The 22,985-nt window shown below is 46.0% G+C and overlaps 2 protein-coding genes across 3 annotated transcripts in view; one reads left to right on the top strand and one right to left on the bottom strand.

Annotated features, from left to right (window-relative positions):
- The first annotated feature begins 5,847 nt into the window (after window positions 1-5,847).
- Window positions 5,848-8,937, top strand: si:ch211-113e8.11 (uncharacterized). The gene is made up of 2 exons (XM_048525431.1): window positions 5,848-5,957; window positions 7,591-8,937. Exons 1-2 carry the CDS (start codon window positions 5,884-5,886, stop codon window positions 8,108-8,110), a joined length of 594 nt encoding a protein of 197 aa, XP_048381388.1. The 5' UTR covers window positions 5,848-5,883; the 3' UTR covers window positions 8,111-8,937.
- A 7,041-nt stretch (window positions 8,938-15,978) lies between these two features.
- The window catches only part of zfp91 (ZFP91 zinc finger protein, atypical E3 ubiquitin ligase), a 51,874-nt gene continuing 44,867 nt past the window's right edge, over window positions 15,979-22,985 (bottom strand). For both annotated transcript variants that reach the window (XM_048525390.2, XM_048525391.2), the window contains 3 exons: window positions 21,563-21,677; window positions 18,795-18,894; window positions 15,979-17,822 (listed from right to left, as the gene is read on the bottom strand). In XM_048525390.2, the coding sequence (XP_048381347.2) occupies window positions 17,591-17,822; window positions 18,795-18,894; window positions 21,563-21,677 (447 nt within the window). In that variant the 3' untranslated portion in view covers window positions 15,979-17,590. The remainder of the gene's footprint in view (window positions 17,823-18,794; window positions 18,895-21,562; window positions 21,678-22,985) is intronic.

Here is a 22,985-nt window from a genome sequence, read left to right on the forward strand (position 1 = left end):
AACAGTGGAATTAGTTTATCTCTATTGACACTGTTTCGTCAATTAATATCTTGAAGAATTCACTCAGATCACAACTTCAACTTCAAAATTCTAGAGAAAACATTCTACTTCGGTGGTAGACAATAGCTTAATGTAACATGGAATTTGATCGTCCAGACCTCAACCTGGGCAAAATCATACAAGTCACCTTGATCTCCAGATCTGGCTCTTTAATTGATTTATTTCAGTAAGTCGTAATGCCAACACTGTAAGTTTCTTCTGAGCAACTCGCCATCCTGACTTGGAAATATTTTACTGTTTCTTCCCTGTGGTGCAGTCAAAATCCTGGAACTCCTTCTGAAAGGGATTGTGGACCACTTACAGCAGATGAACTGCAGCAAACAGCTCACCACTGTCTTCTCAAGGGGCAACAAGAGGATGGGCAATAACTGCTGACCCAGCCAGCATGGGCCAAATCCCACAAACAACTTTCAAAAAGTTGTGCTTCAACTGCAGCTGATAAAAATTGACAAAAGAACTGAAAGAACTGCAAAATGCTGGAAATCAGAAACTAAGACCGAAAATGCTGGAAATCATCTGTGGAGAGAAATCGGAAAAAAAGGTTCAGTGACGCTACTTCAGAAATGTTGGAATAAACATTGCAAGTGGGCTAACAAATTCAGCAGGGTTCCTCCTAGATCAGCCAGTTTGATAATCTTGGCCCAGTGTATTTTGGATGCCGAAGGCATCAGGTTCAGTTAAGGAAATTTTCTGTGTGGGGTATTAGATATTGAGATTCAAAAGTTGAGCTTAGCACTGTACATTTTCACATTATGTGCGTGAGAACAAAAAAATTGAATTTTGATTTAATACAATTTTATGCCAATATCAAATTGAACAAATGTAACGGTAGCCTGGCAGCTAATTTTTGATGATCAGTAAAGGGTGTATGTTGCATGGCACCACCTATAATTGTAGTGATTGTAACAAGGTCAGCCAAGTGGACCTCGTAGAATATGAGTGCAGATAATGTTGTCCAATGAGAGAGTCCTGGCTGCCAGATATAAACAAGAGTGTCTGAGGCTCTGAAACAACAAAGTGCAGAGCTGGATGAACACAGCAGGCCAAGCAGCATCCCAGGAGCGGAAAAGCTGATGTTCTGGGCCGAGACCCTTCGTTAGAAAAGGGGGAAGAGGACGGGGTTCTGAAATAATTAGGGAAAGAGGGGGAGGCAGATCAAAGATGGATGGAGGAGAAGATAGGTGAAGAGGAGACAGACAAGTTAAAGAGGCGGGGATGGAGCCAATAAAGGTGAGTCTAGGTGGGGAAGTAGGGAGGGGATAGGTCACCCAGTGAGGACGGACAGGTCAAGGGGCTGGATGAGGTTAGTAGGAAGGAAATGGGGTTGCGGCTTGAGGTGGGAGGAGGGGATAGGTGAGAGGAAGAACAGGTTAGGGAGGCGGGGACAAGCTGGGCTGGTTTTGGGATGCAGTAGGGGGAGGAGGGATTTTGAAGCTTGTGAAATCCACACTGATACCATTGGGCTGCAGGGTTCCCAAGCGGAATATGAGTTGCTGTTTCTGCAACCTTTGGGTGGCATCATTGTGGTACTGGAAGAGGCCCAGGATGGATATATCGTCTTAGGAATGGGAGGGGTAGTTGAAATAGTTTGCAACCGGGAGGTGCAGTTGTTTACTGCGAACTGAGAGTAGGTGTTCTGCAAAGTGGTCCCTAAGCCTCGGCTTGGTTTCCCCAATGTACAAAAGCACCCTACTAGCTGAAGTGCAACTGAACTTCAAACAGGCACCGCAACTGGCTTTGTCATTAGATAATGCTGCAAGTGGAGCATATGAGTTTCAGGGTATGCTGATGGAAGGGTACACCCTCACCAGGCCGATTGAGTTTGGGGAACACCTTTTGAGTGAACCGCAAAACAAAGCCAAGCCTCGGTCTAATGGTTAACATTTTCTTCAGGATCTGGGCCTGCAATCCATTATAGTTGCTCCCAGTATGCAGACACAAAATAACAAAACAGTCCCACTAGGCCTGAATTCAGTTCGAGAATTCACAGGCCTGTATTGAGGGGAGTGCAGATGCTGGAAAGCCTCATACATCTGGCGTGTCACAGTTAAATTACTTAGCGACATCTAACTCATAACAAATCGAAATAAATATCTGGTTAAATGGTGGCCCAGCCTAATGGACGTTGATGTGGGTGTAGCTGTATCAGTGATTGGAGAACAGACTTTAACAAAATTTATCTGGACTCCAACCTTTAAGTTTGTGTAACACCTCAGCTGGACTGCGAACCTATACCGGGGAATCTTTACAGATTAAGGGTACAGTTTCAGTTCCGATCTCATCTGAGAAGCAGCTGATTCAGTTACCACTGATTGATTTCCAGCAACTTTGTTTTTGTTGCTATATATTTGCTCAGCAATATGTTTACTCCCATAGTTCAAAGATGTGCAAGCTTGGTGGATTGCCTATGCTAGGCTGCACAGAGTGTCCAGGGATGTACAGGCTAGGTGGTTTAGCCATGCAAAATATAGGGCTATAGGGTTAGGGTAAGGGTGAGTTGGGGTGGGTTTGGTAGCAGTGCTGTTTGGAGAGTCAGTATGGATTTGATGGGCTGAATGCTCCCACACTGTAGGGATTTGGTTAAAAGGTTAAATCATCAGAGTCCATGGCACTAGAAGTGGTATTGGTATTGGTCAGAGATTTGTCTAATGGGCAAGAACGACCAAGTGGAATAAGTGTTCATGTTCTGAATTCGGTGACCTGCAACCAGTGGGGTTCCACAGGAATCAGATTACAACGTATATGAATGACTTGGCAGAAGGAATCCAATGTACTGTTGCCAAATTTTGCAGGCAACATGAAAAAGTGAAAAGGGCAATTTGCATGGCAGATACAGTTTGCAGGGGGATACTGATTGATACGTAATTGGCAAAATATTAGCCAGTGGTGGAGAATGAGAGAAAATGTGAAGTTGCTCATTTTGGAAGGGAGAAAATGACACGGTATTAGTTAAATGGAGAAAAGCTGCAGATCGAAGCAGGCTGTCCGTATGAGATAACACAGTGTGGAGCTGGAGGAACATGGCAGGCCAGGCAGGAAAGCTGACATTTTGGGTCAGAGCCCCTCTGCAGAAATGGGGGATGGGAAGGGGGCTCTGAAATAAATGGAGTGGGGGTTGGTCTGGGGAAGGTAGGTGGGATGGTGATAGCAAATAGGTAGGTAGTGGTGGGATTGGTCAGTGAGGTGGGAGAGAAGACACACAGGTCAAGGAGGTGGGGATGAGAGGGAGGGTTGGTCTTGGTTGAGGCTGGGGTGAGGGGGTGTTGGGGAGATTTTGTAACTATTAAAGTCCACAGTGTGACCATTGGGTTCTAGGCTTCCAAGGCAGAATACGAGGTGCAGCTCCTCCAGTTTCCAGTTGGCGTCGTTGTGACACTGGCGGTGGCCTAGGATGGACATTTCGTCCAGGGAGTGGGAGGAGGTGTTGAAGTGGTTCCCGACTGGGAGGTGTTGTTTGTCGCGAACCGAGCATGGGTGCTCTACAAAGTGGTCTCAGATCCTCCACTTGGTCTCGTCGATGTAGAGGAGGCCACATCGGGGACAGCCTTTTTGTAAGTCCTTGTTCACTCCACCTGTATCGTTCACCAAATAAAAGCTTTTCACTTTTTCATTTTAGGGCCTAAACTGTCCCATGTCCCAGCCTCCTACCCCCCACACCAGGCCCTGTTACCATTATCTCTTGTTACCACATTGCCTGCCACTACACACCACCTGTTGTTATTCACTAATAGTCTCCATTAACAATTGCACACCTTCCCAGCCTGATAGTCTCCATTAACAGCTGCACACCTTCCCAGCCTGATAGTCTCCAGTAACAACTGCACACCTTCCCAGCCTGATAGTCTCCATTAACAACTGCACACCTTCCCAGCCTGATTGTTATCAACTTCTTTGTTTGTCCAACTGCTCTTCTCTCTCTTCAGGCTGCATCCTATCGTTTACTCCCTACCCCATTTCCTTCCCCATTTATTCTGCATATATAAACTGATGTTTACCACGCCACCATCAGTTCTGAGGAAGGGACTCCAAACCCGAAACGTTAAGTCTGTTAACTAAGTGTGGAGATGGATGAACACAGCAGGCCAAGCAGCATCTTAGGAGCACAAAAGCTGACGTTTCGGGCCTAGATCCTTCATCATGTTTTTTCTGATGAAGGGTAGAGGCATGAAACGTCAGCTTTTGTGCTCCTGAGATGCTGCTTGTCCTGCTGTGTTCATCCAGCTCCACTCTTTGCTATCTTGGATTCTCCAGCATCTGCAGTTCCCAGTACCTCTGATCACGTTAAGTCTGTTTTTTTTCCTTCACAGATACTGCCGGACCAGCTGAGCTTTTCCAGCAATTTTGTTTTTGTTCCTGAATCACAGCGTCTGCAGTTCTTTCGGTTGTTGAAAGCTTTTCACTACTTAGCTAAATATGACTACAATAAATCAAATCAAGTTCCAAACCAGGGGTTGGAATATAGTAATAGGGACATCTTACTGCAACAGTACAGGATGCTGGAGATGAGAAGAATGAGAATGATGATTTTCCAAAGCTAAGCTTCATTTAATGCTGGAAACAACTTGCTGTGTGTTTGCTATTTCTACATGTTGCAAATGCTCAGCAATGTGTAATCGCTGACTTTGAAATTAGTGCGATTATGCTTAAATTGATGAACACTTGCACCGACACATGCATTTACGGTGTGAGGTTGATAAAACTAACAGCAGCATCAAGTGATAATGGGAACTGCAGATGCTGGAGAATCCAAGATAACGAAATGTGAGGTTGGATGAACACAGCAGGCCAAGCAGCATCTCAAGAGCACACAAGCTGACGTTTCGGGCCTAGACCCTTCATCAGAGAGGGGGATGGGGTGAGGGTTCTGGAATAAATAGGGAGAGAGGGGGAGGCGGACCGAAGATGGAGAGAAAAGAAGATAGGTGGAGAGGAGAGTATAGGTGGGGAGGTAGGGAGGGGATAGGTCAGTCCAGGGAAGATGGACAGGTCAAGGAGGTGGGATGAGGTTAGTAGGTAGGAGATGGAGGTGCGGCTTGGGGTGGGAGGAAGGGATGGGTGAGAGGAAGAACAGGTTAGGGAGGCAGAGACAGGTTGGACTGGTTTTGGGATGCAGTGGGTGGAGGGGAAGAGCTGGGCTGGTTGTGTGGTGCAGTGGGGGGAGGGGACGAACTGGGCTGGTTTTGGGATGCGGTGGGGGAAGGGGAGATTTTGAAACTGGTGAAGTCCACATTGATACCATTGGGCTGCAGGGTTCCCAGGCGGAATATGAGTTGCTGTTCCTGCAACCTTCGGGTGGCATCATTGTGGCACTGCAGGAGGCCCATGATGGACATGTCATCGAAAGAATGGGAGGGGGAGTGGAAATGGTTCGCGACTGGGAGGTGCAGTTGTTTATTGCGAACCGAGCGGACGTGTTCTGCAAAGCAGCATCGAGGACGGGTTTGCAGCGACGGAGGGGGCGTGGTCAGAGACGGAGGGGGCGTGGTCAGCGGCGGTGTACTCGCTGGGCGGGTTCGACGACGGTGGGGGCGGGGTCAGCGAAGCCGTGGGCGTGGTCAGCGACCCAGTTGGCGCTGTTAGCTTTGGAGGGGGCGGGGTCATAAGGACGTAGAGAGCTCCGTGAGAGGGGCGGGGCCCGCGAGTCGCCGCTGAGGCGGGGTCAGCGGCCGAGTTGGGTGTGGTGTAAGGATGGGTGCTCTCGTTCAGTGAGACGGGCGGAGAGTCACGTGGGGTAGGGGGCGGAGTCAGTGACGGACCCGCGACCGGGGCGTTCCACAGTTAGGGATACGAACCGGAAGCGGAAGTTCGGGTTCCTGCGGAAAGATGGCGGCGCTAGTGGCGGATTACAGCTCGTCGGAGAGTGAAGGGGAGACGGAGACCGAAGACGGAGTGGCTAGGTACCGGGAAGGGGGGGAAGTTGGTGTCTAAGTGTAGAGACGGGGCCTGAGGGGGTGAGAAGTGAAGAGTGAGGGGAGGAGGCCTGCGCTCAGGAGTGTTGAGGGGAGAGGAGTAGCAGTGACTGGCGCCCGGGCGATGGAGTGGTGCGGAGGGGCGTGGGGAATGCAGCGGGTGGGAGGAGTCGTTGAAGAGTAGGAGAAGGGTGAGAATTGATGGGAGAGTGGGGCTTGATAGGGGCATGGGGCACTGGTGCAGAGGGAGTAGCAGGTTCTGGAGAAGGAGCTTAAAGTGTTTGGGGAAGTTTAGGGTGACTAAGGTATGAGGAGGAAAGGGAATGGATTGGTGAGATTGGGTGAACATAGGATTCGGAAGGGGAGGATTTTGCAGTGGGAGAAAGCAGTGAGGTTGGGAAGAGTGGGATGGTGAGACTCTGAGAGGTGGTGGAGGAGAAGCAGGAGACGTTGGAGTGGAAAGGAGAACTGGATTGAGTTGCTTGTGTAGTGAAGATGTGTGAGTAGAGAGATGGGGAGAGAAGCAGATGGACTGGGGGAGAAGTGGAGTTGCATTGGTGGGGGATGAGGAGCCGAGTTTTGGCCCGTGAGAAGTGGGCTGATGAGAGAGGACTTGCGGGGGTATGAGTGTAGAAGAAGGGGAGGCACAGGGATACAGCAGATTGGTGGGGGAGGAGCAGTGGAGCACATCAAGAGATTATTCTTGGGTAGTGAGGACTAAATACATATAGGTGTTGAATATAATAGTGATTAAAAGTGCAGTACTTAAGTAAGCATGTATATGAAGATTGAATGTTAGTTAAGGGTGGAAAATAATTTTATTTTTGGTGTTTGGTGGAGAGCATCACTGTGGTGTTGTACATGTCATTTACCTGCATTTTCAAAAGGCCTTGTTATTGTGCCCATAACTGACTAATAAGTTTTAGTGAATCTTGTATCAGGGTAAATGACAGAATGGATAGCTCATAGCTTTCTTCTGAAGTCAACGAACATAATTCAGAGTGGCAGAAGGCAGCAAATGTTTTTGTGCAAAAATCAGAACAATTTGCATTGGAATTAAAAACTTTTTGCGTTAGATTTGCAGGTGATGCCAGATTTGGAGGGAAGGTCAACACTGACGCCAGTTGCAAGTCAGTAGGGACATTAATGAATGTGCAGATAATTGGCAGATGAAGTTCAGTACAGGTAAACGTGCAGGAGTATATTCTGCTGGTACCAACAGGGAGATAATTTTTTTGCCTGAAAGCATTACATGTAATTCTGTGTTCAGGACCTGGGGAGGGGAACACCACGTGTACTGTATCTATCCACCTCTGAGTCCCCATGCTGAGAACAGTGGATAGAGATGTGCATAATGTGTTGATGATTCAAGATACGGGGTACACGGCGCTGAGGTGGCAGTTCAGCTCGATGTCTCTATTAGAACGTGGGTGTATTTTCAGTATTTACTTTGCAGTGTTGCATTATTGTCATTCATTAGGAACATTAGTCAACCTGAAGAATTCTCAACATTCATCTGTAACTGAGTTAAAGGAGCTGAGTCTGGCTATTAAAGGGCAATGTGTGCTGTCACAGTTGTTATACGTTCTGTGTTCGACCCGTTTGCTCTGTTCTTCTTCAGTCTCAGGAACCAGAGCTCTGAGGCCGGCGTACAGGGGCCACAGGCAGCAGAATCCAGGAATGAGGAGCAGTGTGGCGAAGGGCCCCAGGCAGATGAGGGGACCTCGACCCCCCTCAAGCTTCCGCCGCCAGAGCTGGAGGGAGGGCTAGGCCAGGCACCTGGAGTCTTTACCAACCCCTTTGCCCAGGAGCAGCGCCAGCGCTTGAGTCTGCTGCAGAAGCACGTAAGGCTGACAGCAGGGGTGCGTACAGAGGAAGCCGGCGGTGGCAGCAAGATCTGCCTGGCCTATCGCAAGGACGGCCGCTGCCGCTATGGTAGCAACTGCAGGTTTGCCCACGACAGCGACTTGCCAGACTACCGGCCTGGCTCAGCAAGCACTTACCTCCAGGAGAACAGCGAAGAGCCTCTGAGCAAAAGTGGCAAGAGGAGGCCGGGCTTGAGTCACACTCTTGTCCCCCCTAAGAGGAGCATGAAGAATTACTGGGTCCAACGAGCCAAGGAGGGCCCTGGCCTCCTGTAGTCAGCTCAGCCACAGAACAACTGAGCTTGTGGGACAGGCCTACCGTCAAGAGGCCCAGCCAACTATAACAGGATTAGCAGCAGAGAAGATCCGAGCTTGAAGAACATGGCCAGGAACAGGCTTTCCACCAGGGACACAGCCTTCCGCAACATAGCCAGTACCAGTAGGGGCCTGTCCAACTGGATCAAAGGCCCAGTGAGAGCCGAAGCCCAGCAGGCAGGAAGGGCTGAGGTTACTGAAACCATCCCAACAATAGGAGACAACGGGTGAGGTTGATCACAGGAATTAACGATTGCCATGGAGAGCATGGAGCAGGAGGGACCTGACCCGACCTCTCAACCAAGACTGATTCGGTCTCTCTGTCCACGTTTGGTCTTCTCCCTCATTACTGGGGCTGGGGTGTGGAGTTAGAGCTCCACATATGTTTCATGTGAATCTAGAATTGTTGCATGGGCAGGACCCATGTTGGACCTCATGGTTCACAGAGGGCTGTGGTTTCCGTCCTCCAAGCCCTGGGGGAAACTGAGGATCAGGATTCAGAGAGACCAGAGGTAACACCCTGTCACTTATAGGGTGCTTCAGCCAAGTTCTCCCTGCTGCGGGCACAAGGCTGTTCAGGTTGGGACAAACTGCTGCACCTTCACAGCTCGGCTGGTTGGCAATGAAGGTGTAATGCTTCTTACCTTGTCCAACCCAGGAGAGCACCATAGTTGCTCATTTCACATTAATCTGTTTGAAATTTCTCCTCCACTGTAAAGGCCTTTATCCTTGTACAATTTACTTATTTATCATTTTGTGACTGAATAAAATGATTTGATTAATTCTACGTGCCGTAAACTTTGTCTGCCTGTCCCGTTCTTTCCTCATCTCCTTTCTTGCTCTTGTGGCCCACCACCACATGTTCTGCTCATCAGACTTTCCGCCTCCTTTTTCATTGTATGTTACTTTATTGTACTTGAGATATTCTTCACTGTCCCCTACACCAATTTGTGTCATCTGCAGACTTATTAACCCTTCCTCCTATTTTCACACCCAAATTATCTGTATAATTGACAGTGGACCCAGCATTGATTTTTGTGCCACACTGATGGTTACAAACCTCCAGTCCACAACACTCCACCGTCACCCTCTGTCTCCTACCTCAAGCTAATTTTTTAGGAAACTTGGTTTAATCTCACAAGATGGGTTTCTTTTGGTGTACCCAAAGTCAATTAGCTAATTGAGCATTTGAAAGTTTACTGCATAACTAGACAAAAATCCCCCTTAAAATAAAAGCTTCTATATGACAACTGTAAGGTTAAGAACGGTACAAAGAGAAAATTGAAATGTTAGTTATGAACTTACCGTAGTTCATTCCTTAAGGCAATTCCGTCTCAAATCCATGTGTCTAGCTTATGTTTGTACAAAACGTGGCAAATAACTGTCAGGCATAATCTGTAACTGTTAATCAGTTGCAATTTGCCAACCATTCAGCACACTCCTTACGCAGCCTCATATGTTGACTTTTATCTGGATCTTCCTTATGAATTATCCTGCACAGTGCAAGATGTTAAGCCTTGACAAATGTTTTTCTTTGGAGCAATGAAGGAATGTAATCAAAATAACGAAGCTAAATGTTAAAAGATAAAATGTTTGCTAAAATCCTCAGAGACTGAAAACTTTGAGAAAGATGTATTTCCCAATCAGAACAGTTTGCATTGGAATTAAAAAACTTTGTGCTTTAGATTTGCATTGTGATGCCAAATTTGGAGGGAAGGTCAACACTGATGAGGTCTGTTGCAAGTCAGTAGGGGACACTAATGAATGTGCAGGTAATTGGCAGATGTAGTTCAGCACAGGTAAATGAATAGATGTAGATAAGATTTACTTTTATAAAACTTGAATTGTACCAAACTAAAGTCAACACAGAATCAAATATTAATGGACAGGAAACTCATACAGAACAGAAATGGAAAGAGATAATGGGAACTGCAGATGCTGGAGAATTCCAAGTTAATAAAATGTGAGGCTAGATGAACACAGCAGGCCAAGCAGCATCTCAGGAGCACAAAAGCTGACGTTTCGGGCCTAGACCCATCATCAGAGAGGGGGGATGGGGAGAGGGAACTGGAATAAATAGGGAGAGAGGGGGAGGCAGACCGAAGATGGAGAGTAAAGAAGATAGGTAGGGAGGGGATAGGTCAGTCCAGGGAAGATGGACAGGTCAAGGAGGTGGGATGAGGTTAAGTAGGTAGCTGGGGGTGCGGCTTGGGGTGGGAGGAAGGGATGGGTGAGAGGAAGAACCGGTTAGGGATGGGTGAGAGGAAGAACCGGTTAGGGAGGCAGAGACAGGTTGGACTGGTTTTGGGATGCAGTGGGTGGGGGGGAAGAGCTGGGCTGGTTGTGTGGTGCAGTGGGCGGAGGGGACGAACTAGGCTGGTCCAGCATCCCAAAACCAGTCCAACCTGTCTCTGCCTCCCTAACCGGTTCTTCCTCTCACCCATCCCTTCCTCCCACCCCAAGCCGCACCCCCAGCTACCTACTAACCTCATCCCACCTCCTTGACCTGTCCGTCTTCCCTGGACTGACCTATCCCCTCCCTACCTCCCCACCTATACTCTCTCCACCTATCTTCTTTACTCTCCATCTTCGGTCCGCCTCCCCCTCTCTCCCTATTTATTCCAGTTCCCTCTCCCCATCCCCCTCTCTGATGAAGGGTCTAGGCCCGAAACGTCAGCTTTTGTGCTCCTGAGATGCTGCTTGGCCTGCTGTGTTCATCCAGCCTCACATTTTATTATCACAGAAATGGAAAGGTACATTTTGGTGAATTAATGCAATTCCTTTCACTGTGCCCTGGACTTCTGGGAAATACATAGTGTTGCAGCTCCCGTTCCAAACTACCTCCCGACCGACCAGGAGATATATTTTCCTAGCCAAGCAGCCCAAGTTTTCTGGATTGCATTTTCACCATTAAAATCCAATGTGGCAACCCTTTACTCCTCAAAACTCTAAGAGCCGCATCTGTTCTATTCCTTTGAAATAGTTATACTTGGGTGTTAATGTCTGGAAATGGGCTAAGGATTTAGCCCTGAAATTAAGTGAACAAGTAGTTTACTGTAAATTTGGAAACTAATCTGAGGGATAAGCACAAGAGAAAATATGTACACAGATGGTGCCTGGTTCATCTGAACAAAACAGGTGCTGGTATATTCTGCAAGGTAATGCCTTGACCAATCTCTGGCCTGAATTTGAACAAAGCTTAGCAGTTAACTGTTGACCATTGAAGAATGCACCTGTTAGTTGACAATGGTGACATCTCACCAACCAGTCAGTGCACACCTCTCATTCAGTAGAATGAAACGTTTTCCCTATTTTCATTGGTATGTCTTACAAATTGTCCTGACGAAGGCAGCAACACAAAGCAGATTATTTCTCTACTTTTAAGAAAAAGCAAGTCTTTGTCTGAGATGCTGCGAGACGGTGTTCTGACTGTTGCTTTTGCTGTCAATAGATTTCAGTCTCACTCCTCCTCCCATCTCCATTGCAACCAGATCACACTGGCATGTTTCTGAGCTGATCCTCCTTTCCAGCATACCTCACGTTATTATTTTTAAAAACAAATGTGCTTGATGTCCAGTGTTCATGAAAGATTCAATAAAGGTGTCCAAAATTATGATGGAGTTTGAACAGGAGAAATAAGGATAAATTCTCGCTGGCAAGAAGCCCAATAACTTGACCACCTAAAAATAGTAGATTTATGGGGTATAGTACTACCACCTGTAAGTTACCCTCCAAGTCAAAAACCATCCTTATTTGAAATTATAGTTTCCATTCTTTTTGTTCTATGGGCCAAAATCTTAGACCTCCCATCCTTCCAGCAATATCGAAGTATCTAGGTAATAGGGACTGCGGGGTTTGGAGAAAATGATTCAGCATGAACTTAAGGTCAGCTAGGGTGGACAACAAAAGCTGGCCTTGCCAACAATATTCACATCTCAATAGTAACTACAGGCAGAAAATGCATTGATTCAGCCTCCCCCTTAACATTCTGCACTTGGAGAACAATTCAAACCTCTAAATTTAAAAAAAAATCCCTCTTCCTTGTTGTGAGGCAGGTATTTATGGCGCTACTGTTATTTCAGTATTGTTATACAGACTAGAGTACTAGAACTGGAACGAAGGCCGGGGTCGGGGGGGGGGGGGGGTGCAGAAATCAAGAGAAGTGAACTGAAGACAGAAATTAGTTAGAATACCGGGAGTAGCCAGTACACAAGGAATCAACTGTGATATGCAAAGTGAAAATAAAATACTGCAGATGTGGAAATCCAAAACAAACAAAATTGGAGAAGCTCAGCAAGTCTGGCAGCATCTGCAGAGGCAGAAAGAGAAAAAGAGCTGTGTTTCGAATGTGGTATGACTCCTGTTTGGAACTTAATACATTTTCTGTTTGCTTGCGTATTCCCCACCCCACAGAAATTAGTTACAAAGAAGTTCTGAGAAAGACAAGCCTGATGGGTTTGTGAAATAACAAGGTGTGGAGCTGGATGAACACAGCAGGCCAAGCGGCATCTTAGGAGCAGGAAAGTTAATGTTTCGGGTTGGAACCCTTCAGAAAATGCTCCTCTGATGCTGTCTGGCCTGCTATGTTCCTCCAGCTCCATACTGTGTGTCCTTGATACAGATGCAGCAGTGTACCATGTGCACAAGGTGAGGAGACAAACAGACATGTACAGAAACGTACAGAAACACAAAGGGCAGAGCTACTTAGAAACCACAGTGAGGGAGACAGTTTCAGAAGTAGGCACAAGACAAGAAAGTGATGATGTTCTGGAGACAAATGAGACGTATTGCATTTTGATAAAAACAAACAAGCAGGACTAATTCAATTAAAAGTAGGACCTTGGGTATTGCTTTAAAATAGACACCTAGGGGTTGACATATCTCATTCTTTGAGGTTTGCATCACAAGTTGACAGGGTGGTTAAGAAGGCATTTAGCACACTTGCCTTCATTGCTTTGATCTTCGAGTATGGGAGTTGGGACGTCAAGCTGAGGTTGTACTGAGTGTTGGAGTGTACTCTTCTGGAGTATTGTGCCTAGTTTTGGTTAGCCTGTCATAGGAAGCAAATCATTGAGTTAAAGTGGGATCAGAAAAAAGACTTGCAAGGATGTTACCAGGACTGGATGGTTTGTGTCATAAGGAGAGGCTAGGACATCTTTCCACTGAGCATAGGAGGTTGAGGGGTAACCTTATAGAGGTTTATACAATCTTGAGGGTCATAGGTAAGGTGAATGGTGGGTGTCTTTTCTCTAGTGCTGGGGATTTCAAAACTCAGGGTCATGTTTTTTTAAAGGTGAGAGGAGAACGGTGTTTAAAAAAAAGACAAAGGCAGCAGTTTTACACACAGTGGTTTGTGTAGAATGAACTTCCAGAGGAAGTGGTGGATACAGGTATAATTACAATGTTTAAAATACATTTACATAATAAAAGTACATGAATGGGGTGTTTGGAGGGATGTGGGCCAAGTGCAGACAAGTGGGATTTGTTTAGTGGGGGATAATGATCAGCATTGTCTGGTTGGGGCCAGAGGATCTGTTCTGGTGCTGTATGACTCTATGACATTCCAAAGTTCTGTCTAAAAATGACCCTGAGCTTCCAGTTGCCTGCCACTTCAACAAACCAAGTTCCCATGCTATCATGTCTGTCTCAGGCCTGTTGCAGTGCTCCAGTGAGGCGCATTGCAAGCTGCAAGAACAGCACCTCATTTTCTACTTGGAGACTCTGGAGTCTTTCAAAACTCAATGAAGTTCACAATAGTTTGAGACCAAATACCACCTTCCAAGCCTGTTACCTTTCCCACACACCAAGTCTTGTCGTGACACAGGCTGCTTTAAGCACAGCCAGCCCATTTTCACCCATACACTGTCTCCGTTGCCACCTACCTAGGCTTATTATTAATGATCCTTTTGCTCCTCTCTGTGGACTTCATTCCCACCTATCAGCTCATTCCTTTCCATCTCCCACTTCATGTCATCTAGGTAAATAGCATTTTTCTCTCCCAAGATATGATCAGTTCTGAAAAAGGCTCACTTGACTCAAAACATTAATATTGTTTTCTCCCGACAGATGCTGCCTGACCTGCTGAATTTCTCCAGCAAATTTGATCTTGTTTCAGAATTCCAGCATCTGCAGTTGTGTTATTCTTGTTACAAGGAGTCGTCTAATTGGATTTGAAACATTAACTGTTTCTCTGGTTCCCTTGTGTTGTAATAGTAGAAACAATAAGTTTGTGTTTTAAGATCGCCATGATCCCAGGACTGCCCAAAAACAAAAAAAGGAATTTAGTCTACCGTCATAATGTAGGAAAGCCCACAGCCACTTATGTACAGTATGACTCCACAAATAGGACTTACATTGGTTAAGACAATTCCCAGTAGGACTTACATTCGGTAAGGCAATTAGACAATTCAGTTCCAGTTTGAAATAACACTATGGGATTTTTATGTTCGTCTGAAAGAGTAGAATGGACCCTACTTTAACATCTCATCTGGAAAGATGTAGCTATTAAGATGCAATTTTGAAAGCCATTTAGAAAAATACACATGCATGCTCAATTAAATTTTAGAATTCTGTAGTTTTCTTCAAAAATGATTTAACAATTGCAAGTTTAAAAGCAGTTAGATATGCATCTACCAATAGGTTACTGGTCCTGCTCCAAGATCCAAACTTGCATTATTCAATAAGATATCCTTAAACACTCAGGATCCAAACCTGCTCAGTTTCTCATTCGCCTCTCATTTGAGCTGCACAAGCCAACCTGGGTGAAGCAGAGTGGCACTTGGATAGTGCCTCGTATTGAGCGAGTCAAGGGTTCTAGAGACAAGGGCTACAGACCAGAAGAACTTGCAAGCAGTAGAGTGAGAACCTCACGGAGGTGGAGGACCAGAAGGCTGAGTTCAGCTGTGTCAAGCTCTAGCCATGTGTCCCATTATAAAACGTTCGAAAGCAAAACATAAAAACAACTGCCGACATCTTCAGCTACAAATGTAAGCACAGACAGCATGGCAGCCTTGGCCTATATACTGAGAGACACATGCCTAAGATGGCAATTACATGCAAAAAGTATGAACATACAGAATAGGTACTTACAAAGAACAGAGACCTGGAACAGGGACATGACAGTGGCAAGGCAAATACACAAATAGACACAAGTGACTACAGGCAGGGGCACAGGCAATCTAGACACATGCAGAGAATACAGTACCCGGAACTTAGACGGGGAGTAGAAGCAGGAAGGTAGGAAATGCAAACTCACTACAGGCAGACAGACAGACAACAGTGACTAATGTCTAGGAAGTGTATACAAGGAACAGACATGCAGAAAATAACAGACTCAAAGAACACATACATGTAGAAAGCACAAGCAGACAGTAGGAGATACAAATACAGGCAGAGAGCGGAGACAGACAAAATATGTACAAGGATACAGGTAGACACAATGAATAAAAAAGCAGACAGAACAAGCCAGCAATGGAAATTGCAGAGTACAGGCAATGAGGACTAACACAGGGACCACAGTTAGGAGAGAACATGGCCACATAGAGAAACAAGACTAACAGCGTGCATCAAAAAACTCCAGCAAATAGGGAATGCAGACATGCACACGGTACAAGGAATAATCCCTTATGGTGAGTACAGGCAGACAGAAACATTGTGAAAAGCACAAGAAGAGATGAATACAGATGTGGCAACTACCGTTGGACATGAGGAATGCAGGCACGTAAACTATATAAAATCGTGATCCAAAGGACACGGACACTATACATGTGCAAAGAGTACAGAAAAACAAGGGACACACATGCAGCACAATCCTATAAAAGACAACACAATGGAAGAAAATACTGTGTTTATTGCTCTTTTTTAATAGTTAATTATACAGATTTATTTCTACTAAACAGTGCTCACAGTGGAGTCTAATGGTTTCGTCTATGCAATCCATAACATGAAACTGTAACAAAAACCCCCGCGTGATTTCCAGCTCAGTATAAATCCAGCAACAGCCATCAACTCCTTCCAAGAGGATCTGACTACAGGCCCAGTTCACTACAGGTATTTACACCAGAGCAGAGAGACCTCCGATCCAAAACACACACATACACGTACAGGCTCACCCTCGTGCGTGCATTTACACATACACGCTTCAGACACACCTTTACACATTCTCTCAATTACACAACTTTATGCAGCAATTCTCAATAACCGTTCAGCATGAGCTTGCTACCCACCCCACCCATGCGCAAGGGCTCACCAAATTCTTAATCCAGCATTCACTGGTGCTTTCACCCTGTCGAGCACTAGCTCACCTCTTGTGCAGCACATATTTATGTGAACACGTGCACAAACCAAAACTCCACTTGTATTGGGGCTCACTCCCACACTCAGTCACCTTCACTTGGCATATACACACACTCAGATTCCCCCCTACCCACAACACATTTGTCTAAACGCTCGCTCTCTCTCTCTCTCTCGTCATCTCAGTGGCAACGTTACTGCTTTCTGCCCAGGGAGCAACATGGGATGCCAGTCTTTCGATCCTGTCCATGTGCGCCCAACGCCAGCGTCTGAGGGCCCTCGGATCCCAGGCATTTCACACAGCACTGAATCAACAGTACTAGCGGATCAGTGGAATGTCTCTTTCCCTTGCTGTGCTGTAGCTGCTTCTCTTTCACTGGTAAGGGAAACATTCAGAACCCTAAGCCCCTCCTCAAACATATACTGTGACTGATTTCCCCTCCCTCTCCGTCAGGGACAGTGATCAAGAGGATGAACCCTGGCCTAGTTCTTGTCTCTGTCCAACCCAGTGATCCAAAGCAGAACCCTTGGCTCACTTCTACTCTTCCTCTCACCAAGAGGGATCACCTGACAAACAGTAACAAGACACCCTATTTGATTTCCCCTCTCTAATTGCAAGTCAATCCAAATCAGATCCTACGCAAGATGCCTCATCTCCATAATACAAGATACACACACACTCACACACACACACACACAAAACGACATGCTCCAGATTCGCTCTAGTGATGCTTCAGGCAGTTGATAAGCTGCCTTGCAAATGCAGTGGTAAACTCCAACCCCGGTCCATGTATCTCTGCTGCACCTTACCTAGGAGAACAATCCAGACCCTTTGTGGCGGATGGGCAGGGGAGGGGGCTCCAGAGGCTGAGATACAGCTGGAGGTCTCTCCTTGGTGGGGTATGGCGGACGTGGCTGGGGATACAATCCGAGCAACGGTTGGGGCAGAAGTGGGAAGGGTGTCTGAGTTTGAAAATGTCCCTCTGCCATTCCACATGCGTATACCGGTTAAGTTGAACTGAGGAGAGTGTCCCTCCTCTTCTGTCTCTCTCTGCCACCCGCCCCTTCCCCCCCCCTTCTCTCTCTCTCTCGCACCCCCGTGACAACGAGGGGAAGGGGTGGGTAAGTTCCGAATGGCACGAGTCTGTCTCAGGGTGCATTGCAAGGATCCAGGACGGTACACTCAGCACTCTCCGCCAAAGCCTCGGCGATGACCAGCTCTGGGTGGCTTTTGCTCTTGTGAGCCACCACGCTGTCTTTTTTCTCAAACTTCTTCCCACACATGTTACAGGAGAACTGGTAGTTAGCATCCGCATCGTGTTTCTTCATGTGCCAGTTCAACGATGCCTTCTGTCGGCAGGTGAAGCCACAGATCTCACACCTGGAGGGAGGGACAGAAGATTATATGGCTATTAAAACATTATACACTCAATACAAGGAGAAATGAAGGGGAGAGGGCCAGGCAGCCTGATCAGGTCATTAAGCACAGAAACAGGCCTTTTGGCCCAACTTGTCCATGCCCACCATGTTTCCAAATGTGAATTCATGCCTACATTTGATCCATATCCTTCTAAACCCTCCTATTCATGTATTTATCAGAATATCTGTTAAATGTTGTAACTGTAACCAGCCTCTACCACTTCCTCTGGCAGCCTGTTCCATATACACACCACCATCTGTGCGTACAAGTTATGCCTCACGTTCTTAAATCTTTTCCCTGCCACCTTCGAACTAATGCCCTCTAGTTTTGGACTGCCTCACCCTGTGGGTCAGGACTTTGGCTATTTATTACATGATTTTAGAAGCCTCTAGGCAGTCACCTATAGGCCTCCTGTGTTCCAGGAAAAGATGTCCCAGCCTATCCAGCCTCTCCTTATAACTCAAACCCTCCAGTTCTAGTAACATCTTAGAAATCTTTTTTGCACCCTTCCCAGCTTACTAACATCCCTCCTATAGTAGGGAAGGCAGAATTGTATGCAGTACTCCAAATGTGACCTTACCATTGTCTTCATGGAAGACAAGGGATAAAGGGCATGGGGCAGAGGCGAGTGGGGGGGGGGGGGGGGGGGGCATGCCACAAGCTGTGCAGAGAGTTAGGGAGGAGGGTGAAGAGCCAAAAACCAAAAGGTGGTAGCAGGGAATGGTAAACAGCGATGGTCAGGGGAAAAGAAAGGAAATGCAAAGCAGGGAGGATAGGGGCGACAGAGGGGAACCAATGAAGGAGTAAGGACAGTGTGGGGGAAATAACAAGGCTGACTGAAGATAGGGTGGCAGCAGGATTGGAGAGAGAGAGAGAGAGAGAGAGGGAACTTGAGCCGTGGAGTTCATATGTGTATTAATCTTAAGTACTTACTGTAGAGGCTTCTCTCCTGTGTGGATCATTCTATGAACGGCCAAATTATGAGAACTCTTAAAGGCACGGGCACAATACTCGCAGATATAATCCCGCTGATCTGTCAGACACAAGCAGAATTATCAAGGACAACAGAAAGGGGACAGAGAGAATATTAGGTAAGATGTTTAGAGCCACACGGAATCGCTGTTAGTCGTACAGAGGCAAACAAAGTAAGGACGTCATTTTCAAGTTTGAATATTGTCATTGGTGAAGTGGTAGCACCAGGCTCATCTAATTCCATTCCACGTTAGCTGGTGAAACAAGGACGGGCGGGAATATTGATTCAGAGCACAGGACAAAAAGAAAGGACAGTGGAGATCCACCCAAGTCTGGTGAGAGAAACCACTAAATGTGTTCAGAGGGATTTTGCCGACATAGTGGGAGAAACAAAAAATGAATGCGTAGCTATAGCGAGGAGTCAGGAAGGGCAAATGGTATTCCGGAATAGAGGAAGGGTATGATCTCATTAGTTTTGGTAACCAGATCCAAGAAAGGATACCTAGTTTCTTTGGCAATTAGGATTTTAGGAGGAGTTAAGGTGGATCATCCGCTCTGCTGTTCTGGCTGATGATGGGTGCACTTGTACTGGGTTCTGCCAATGAGGATTGGGAGCCTGGGGACAACAATTTTCTACTAACACTCATGACTCAATGTGGCAGGGCTAGGACGTTCTGAACCAATTTGTTGGCTGTCGGCTCACTTGCCTGCCTTTAGCGTGCTATCATGCAGAGATAGTGAAGTAGTCGCTAATTCACTGTGCTAGTAACTCAGCTAACGCTCTAGGGAAATGGGTTCCAATCACAGCAAGTAAAGTGAATTGATAAATCTGAAATGAGAAGCTCACTGGTGGCGGCCAAGAAGTGATAATCGATTACTGCCAAACTCCATCTGGTTCAGGAACAGCCTTCAGGGAAGAAAACCTGTCATCCTCATCTGGTCTGGCCTACATGTAGCTATGGTTCCACTGCAATGTGACCGGCTCTCAAACGCCCAGCAACCCACTCAATACAAGGGCAATCTGGGATGGGAATCAAATGCCAGCAACACCCACGCTCCATTGAGACAGAGAGAGAAGGAAATGTTGCTTCTGCTGTTTAGCTGGCATACTTGGTCCAGTGATAACAAGGTGTAGAGCTGGATGAAAACAGCAAACCAAGCAGCATTAGAGGAGCAGGAAGGCTGACATTTTGGGCCTAGACCCTTCAGATTCTCCAGCATCTGCAGTTCCTACTATCTCTGACACATGGTCCTGTGTTGTGTACTTTTATCAGATTGGCAGCTCAACTTTAAAGCATGCTTGATGCCGCAGATGGATCTTCAACACACTTCATTGAATTAGGATTGCTCCCCTTGTTTCATGGTAATGGTGAAATGAGAGATGTACCAAAGCAACAAAGGTGTAGATTGTGGTGGAAACAATTCTGCTGCTCATAATTCACTGTGGCCGCTGAGCTTTGAGATGCAAGATCGGTTGTATCCTATTTACCATGTTGACAGTGCCACATAATATGAAGGATAGTGCCCTTGGTGTAAATACAGGACTTCCTGTTGACAAGGACCAGGCAGTGGTTGCTCCTATCTATTCTGTTATTGACAGAGTATCTGCAAAAGGTAGTTTGGTTGTGACAAGTTCATCTGGGTTTCCCCTCATTGTGGCTCTCTCATAATCCAGTGCAGCAGATACATCCTTTGGAATTCAGCCAGGTCACCCAGTAGTGGTGCCACCAAGCTGAAGCACCCACTCTCAGAATACATGGTGTGTTCCTGCTACCCTTAACTCCTCCTCCAAGTAATGTTCAACATGGGGGAGTGCTAAGCCAGCGACAGGAGGGAGGGTAGGAGAAGAGTAGATGATTTCCTTGCCCATGTTTTAGCTGATTTAACGAGGCTACATGGATCTGCTGTGAGCACATACCCAGGGATGGTGATGTTGGTGCCTAGGATTTGATTGTAAGGTATATTTCAGCAAGCATGCATAATCTGTAGGCCAGTTCTGCAGAGTTTGATACAAAAGCCCAGAATGCGAAGGCAACTTTAAAGAATTGCTGAACCTAGATATTCCTTTCTCTGTTCGGATACCAGTTCTTAGCTTAATGGTGAACGGTACAGTCTCCTGCAGTGATTGCACAACTAAGTAGCTTGCAGGCCTATTTCAGAGGGCAGCTAAGGGCACAACACTGCTGTGCTGCGGATTCTCTCATACATCTGAGTAAAGACAGCAGATACGCTCCCCTCACAATGAGATAAACATGCTTCTATTTATTTCCATTGTCACCATTACTGATCCTGTATTTTTATCCCAAATTTATTGATTGAACAGAAGTTAAGAACTTTGTTCAGCTGCAAAGTATCCAGGTGATTAGTCCACTGAACAGCTAGTTCAGTCACATAATCCTATGATGCTGACTTTAGCACTGAGGTCATTGATCATTAAGTTCCCTTCCACCTCACATTTCCTTATACTGAAACGAGAGATTGGTACACTTGAACATTTAAATGTTGGCATGTGTTAGAATGTGTTGTGCTTAATAAGGTATAATTCGACCGAAGTCTGTGCAACTTTTGCCTTGGTCACTTAACTTCTGAATGACACAGGATCCACAATATGGACCTGAATACAGAGTCTAACGCAAAATGCAGCGATACAGACTGCAGGCCCTACCTCCTGGCAACAAACTGCGCCCTGCAAACTAGCAGCTGCCCATCCCCCAATTGCTAGCACGTACCCGAGTGGTGCTTCGTGTGCCGTAGCAGCTGCTTCTGAAGTCGGAAGAGGCGGCCACAGGATGGATGTGGACAGACGTACTTCTTCTTCAGCATGTGTTGGTACCTCATATGATGCTGAAAGAAGTCAACATATGTCGTCATCATCCCAGAGGGGTGAGGTTAATATGATAAAATCATCACACAAGGAAATAATTGAAACCTCAACGCAATATCCCACAGGAGGGGACTGCTGTAACAGTAATTCACTGTCATGCAAGGAGGAAATATGCAGAATTCAACTCTCAATTGTACAAGGAACAACTAGTTAACAGCAACTGACACAGAAGGAAACAGCAGTCCAACATACATTACCATCACAGAAGGACGGACACGTGCGACTACATTCATGAGAGACTAGATTAACTCTTTCAGCAACAAATAAAAAGCACCACTGTTCCATATTCGATACCAATCTTACAGCATGCAGTTTAACCCTGCTGTCAACGTGATGGGATCCCCACTTTGTAGGATCAGTTGCGGGGCAGGGGTGTGTGTGTGTGTTAAGCCACAGTCTGAACAGATGACAGATTATCTAATACTCAGGTAGGGACACTGATCCTGGTTTCAAAGCTTTTATTTCTTTTGAATCAAACCTTTAGCAATAAAGGAAAGTGAACCTTCAGATTTCTGGGAAACAAACACATCGATATCAGGTAAAAAGGCCAGCACTCCAATTTTACACAAGTGATGGGTGACTTTACCAAAGTGCATAAATGCAAATTTTCTCACAGTACATTCCAACTGTCAACTTTTTGCCCACTACATCTATTTTAGTATCATCACTCGTCTTCCGACCTATTCGGAAACTCAGGAACAGTACATTCATTTTTATCATTCAAGTCATTTATATTGTAAATAACTGTGGCACTCCAGAAGTTATGGGTTGCTATCCTGAGATTCCCTACCCTGCTTATCCCAACTCTATGTCTTCCATGCTAATATTCTACGTCCAACACACACACATACACACTCACGAAGAAGTCGAAGATGTGGAAGCTTATTAAATGCCTCCTGAAAATCCAAACACATCGCATCCACTGCTTCCCTTTATCCATCCTGCGAGTTATACTGTGGAAGAGTTCTACTAAATTTGTCACATGTTATTTCTCTTGCAAGAAGCCATTACTAACTTTGCTTGATCATACAATACATAGTGTAATACTACATCCTTTACATCTTAACATTTTCGCCAATAACAGACATTAAGCTAACTATCCCATAATTACCTGTTTTTGCCTCCTTCACTTTTTGAACGGAAGTGCTACACTGGCAAATTTCCAGTCCTCTGGGACGTTCCCTGATTCTATGGGTTCCTCAAAGATTAATACCAGTGCATCGACTATTTTGGTAGCTACTTCCTTCAATATAATAAAAACATATCTA

Source organism: Stegostoma tigrinum, chromosome 46 (genome assembly GCF_030684315.1).
Source record: "Stegostoma tigrinum isolate sSteTig4 chromosome 46, sSteTig4.hap1, whole genome shotgun sequence".
Taxonomy (NCBI): domain Eukaryota; kingdom Metazoa; phylum Chordata; class Chondrichthyes; order Orectolobiformes; family Stegostomatidae; genus Stegostoma; species Stegostoma tigrinum.

Bases quoted from the DNA above. Each gene is read 5' to 3' on its own strand.
- si:ch211-113e8.11 (XM_048525431.1), top strand. From the start codon at position 5,884: ATGGCGGCGCTAGTGGCGGATTACAGCTCGTCGGAGAGTGAAGGGGAG. The intron at 5,958-7,590 runs GTACCGGGAAGG...GTTCTTCTTCAG, and splicing joins ACCGAAGACGGAGTGGCTAG to TCTCAGGAACCAGAGCTCTG.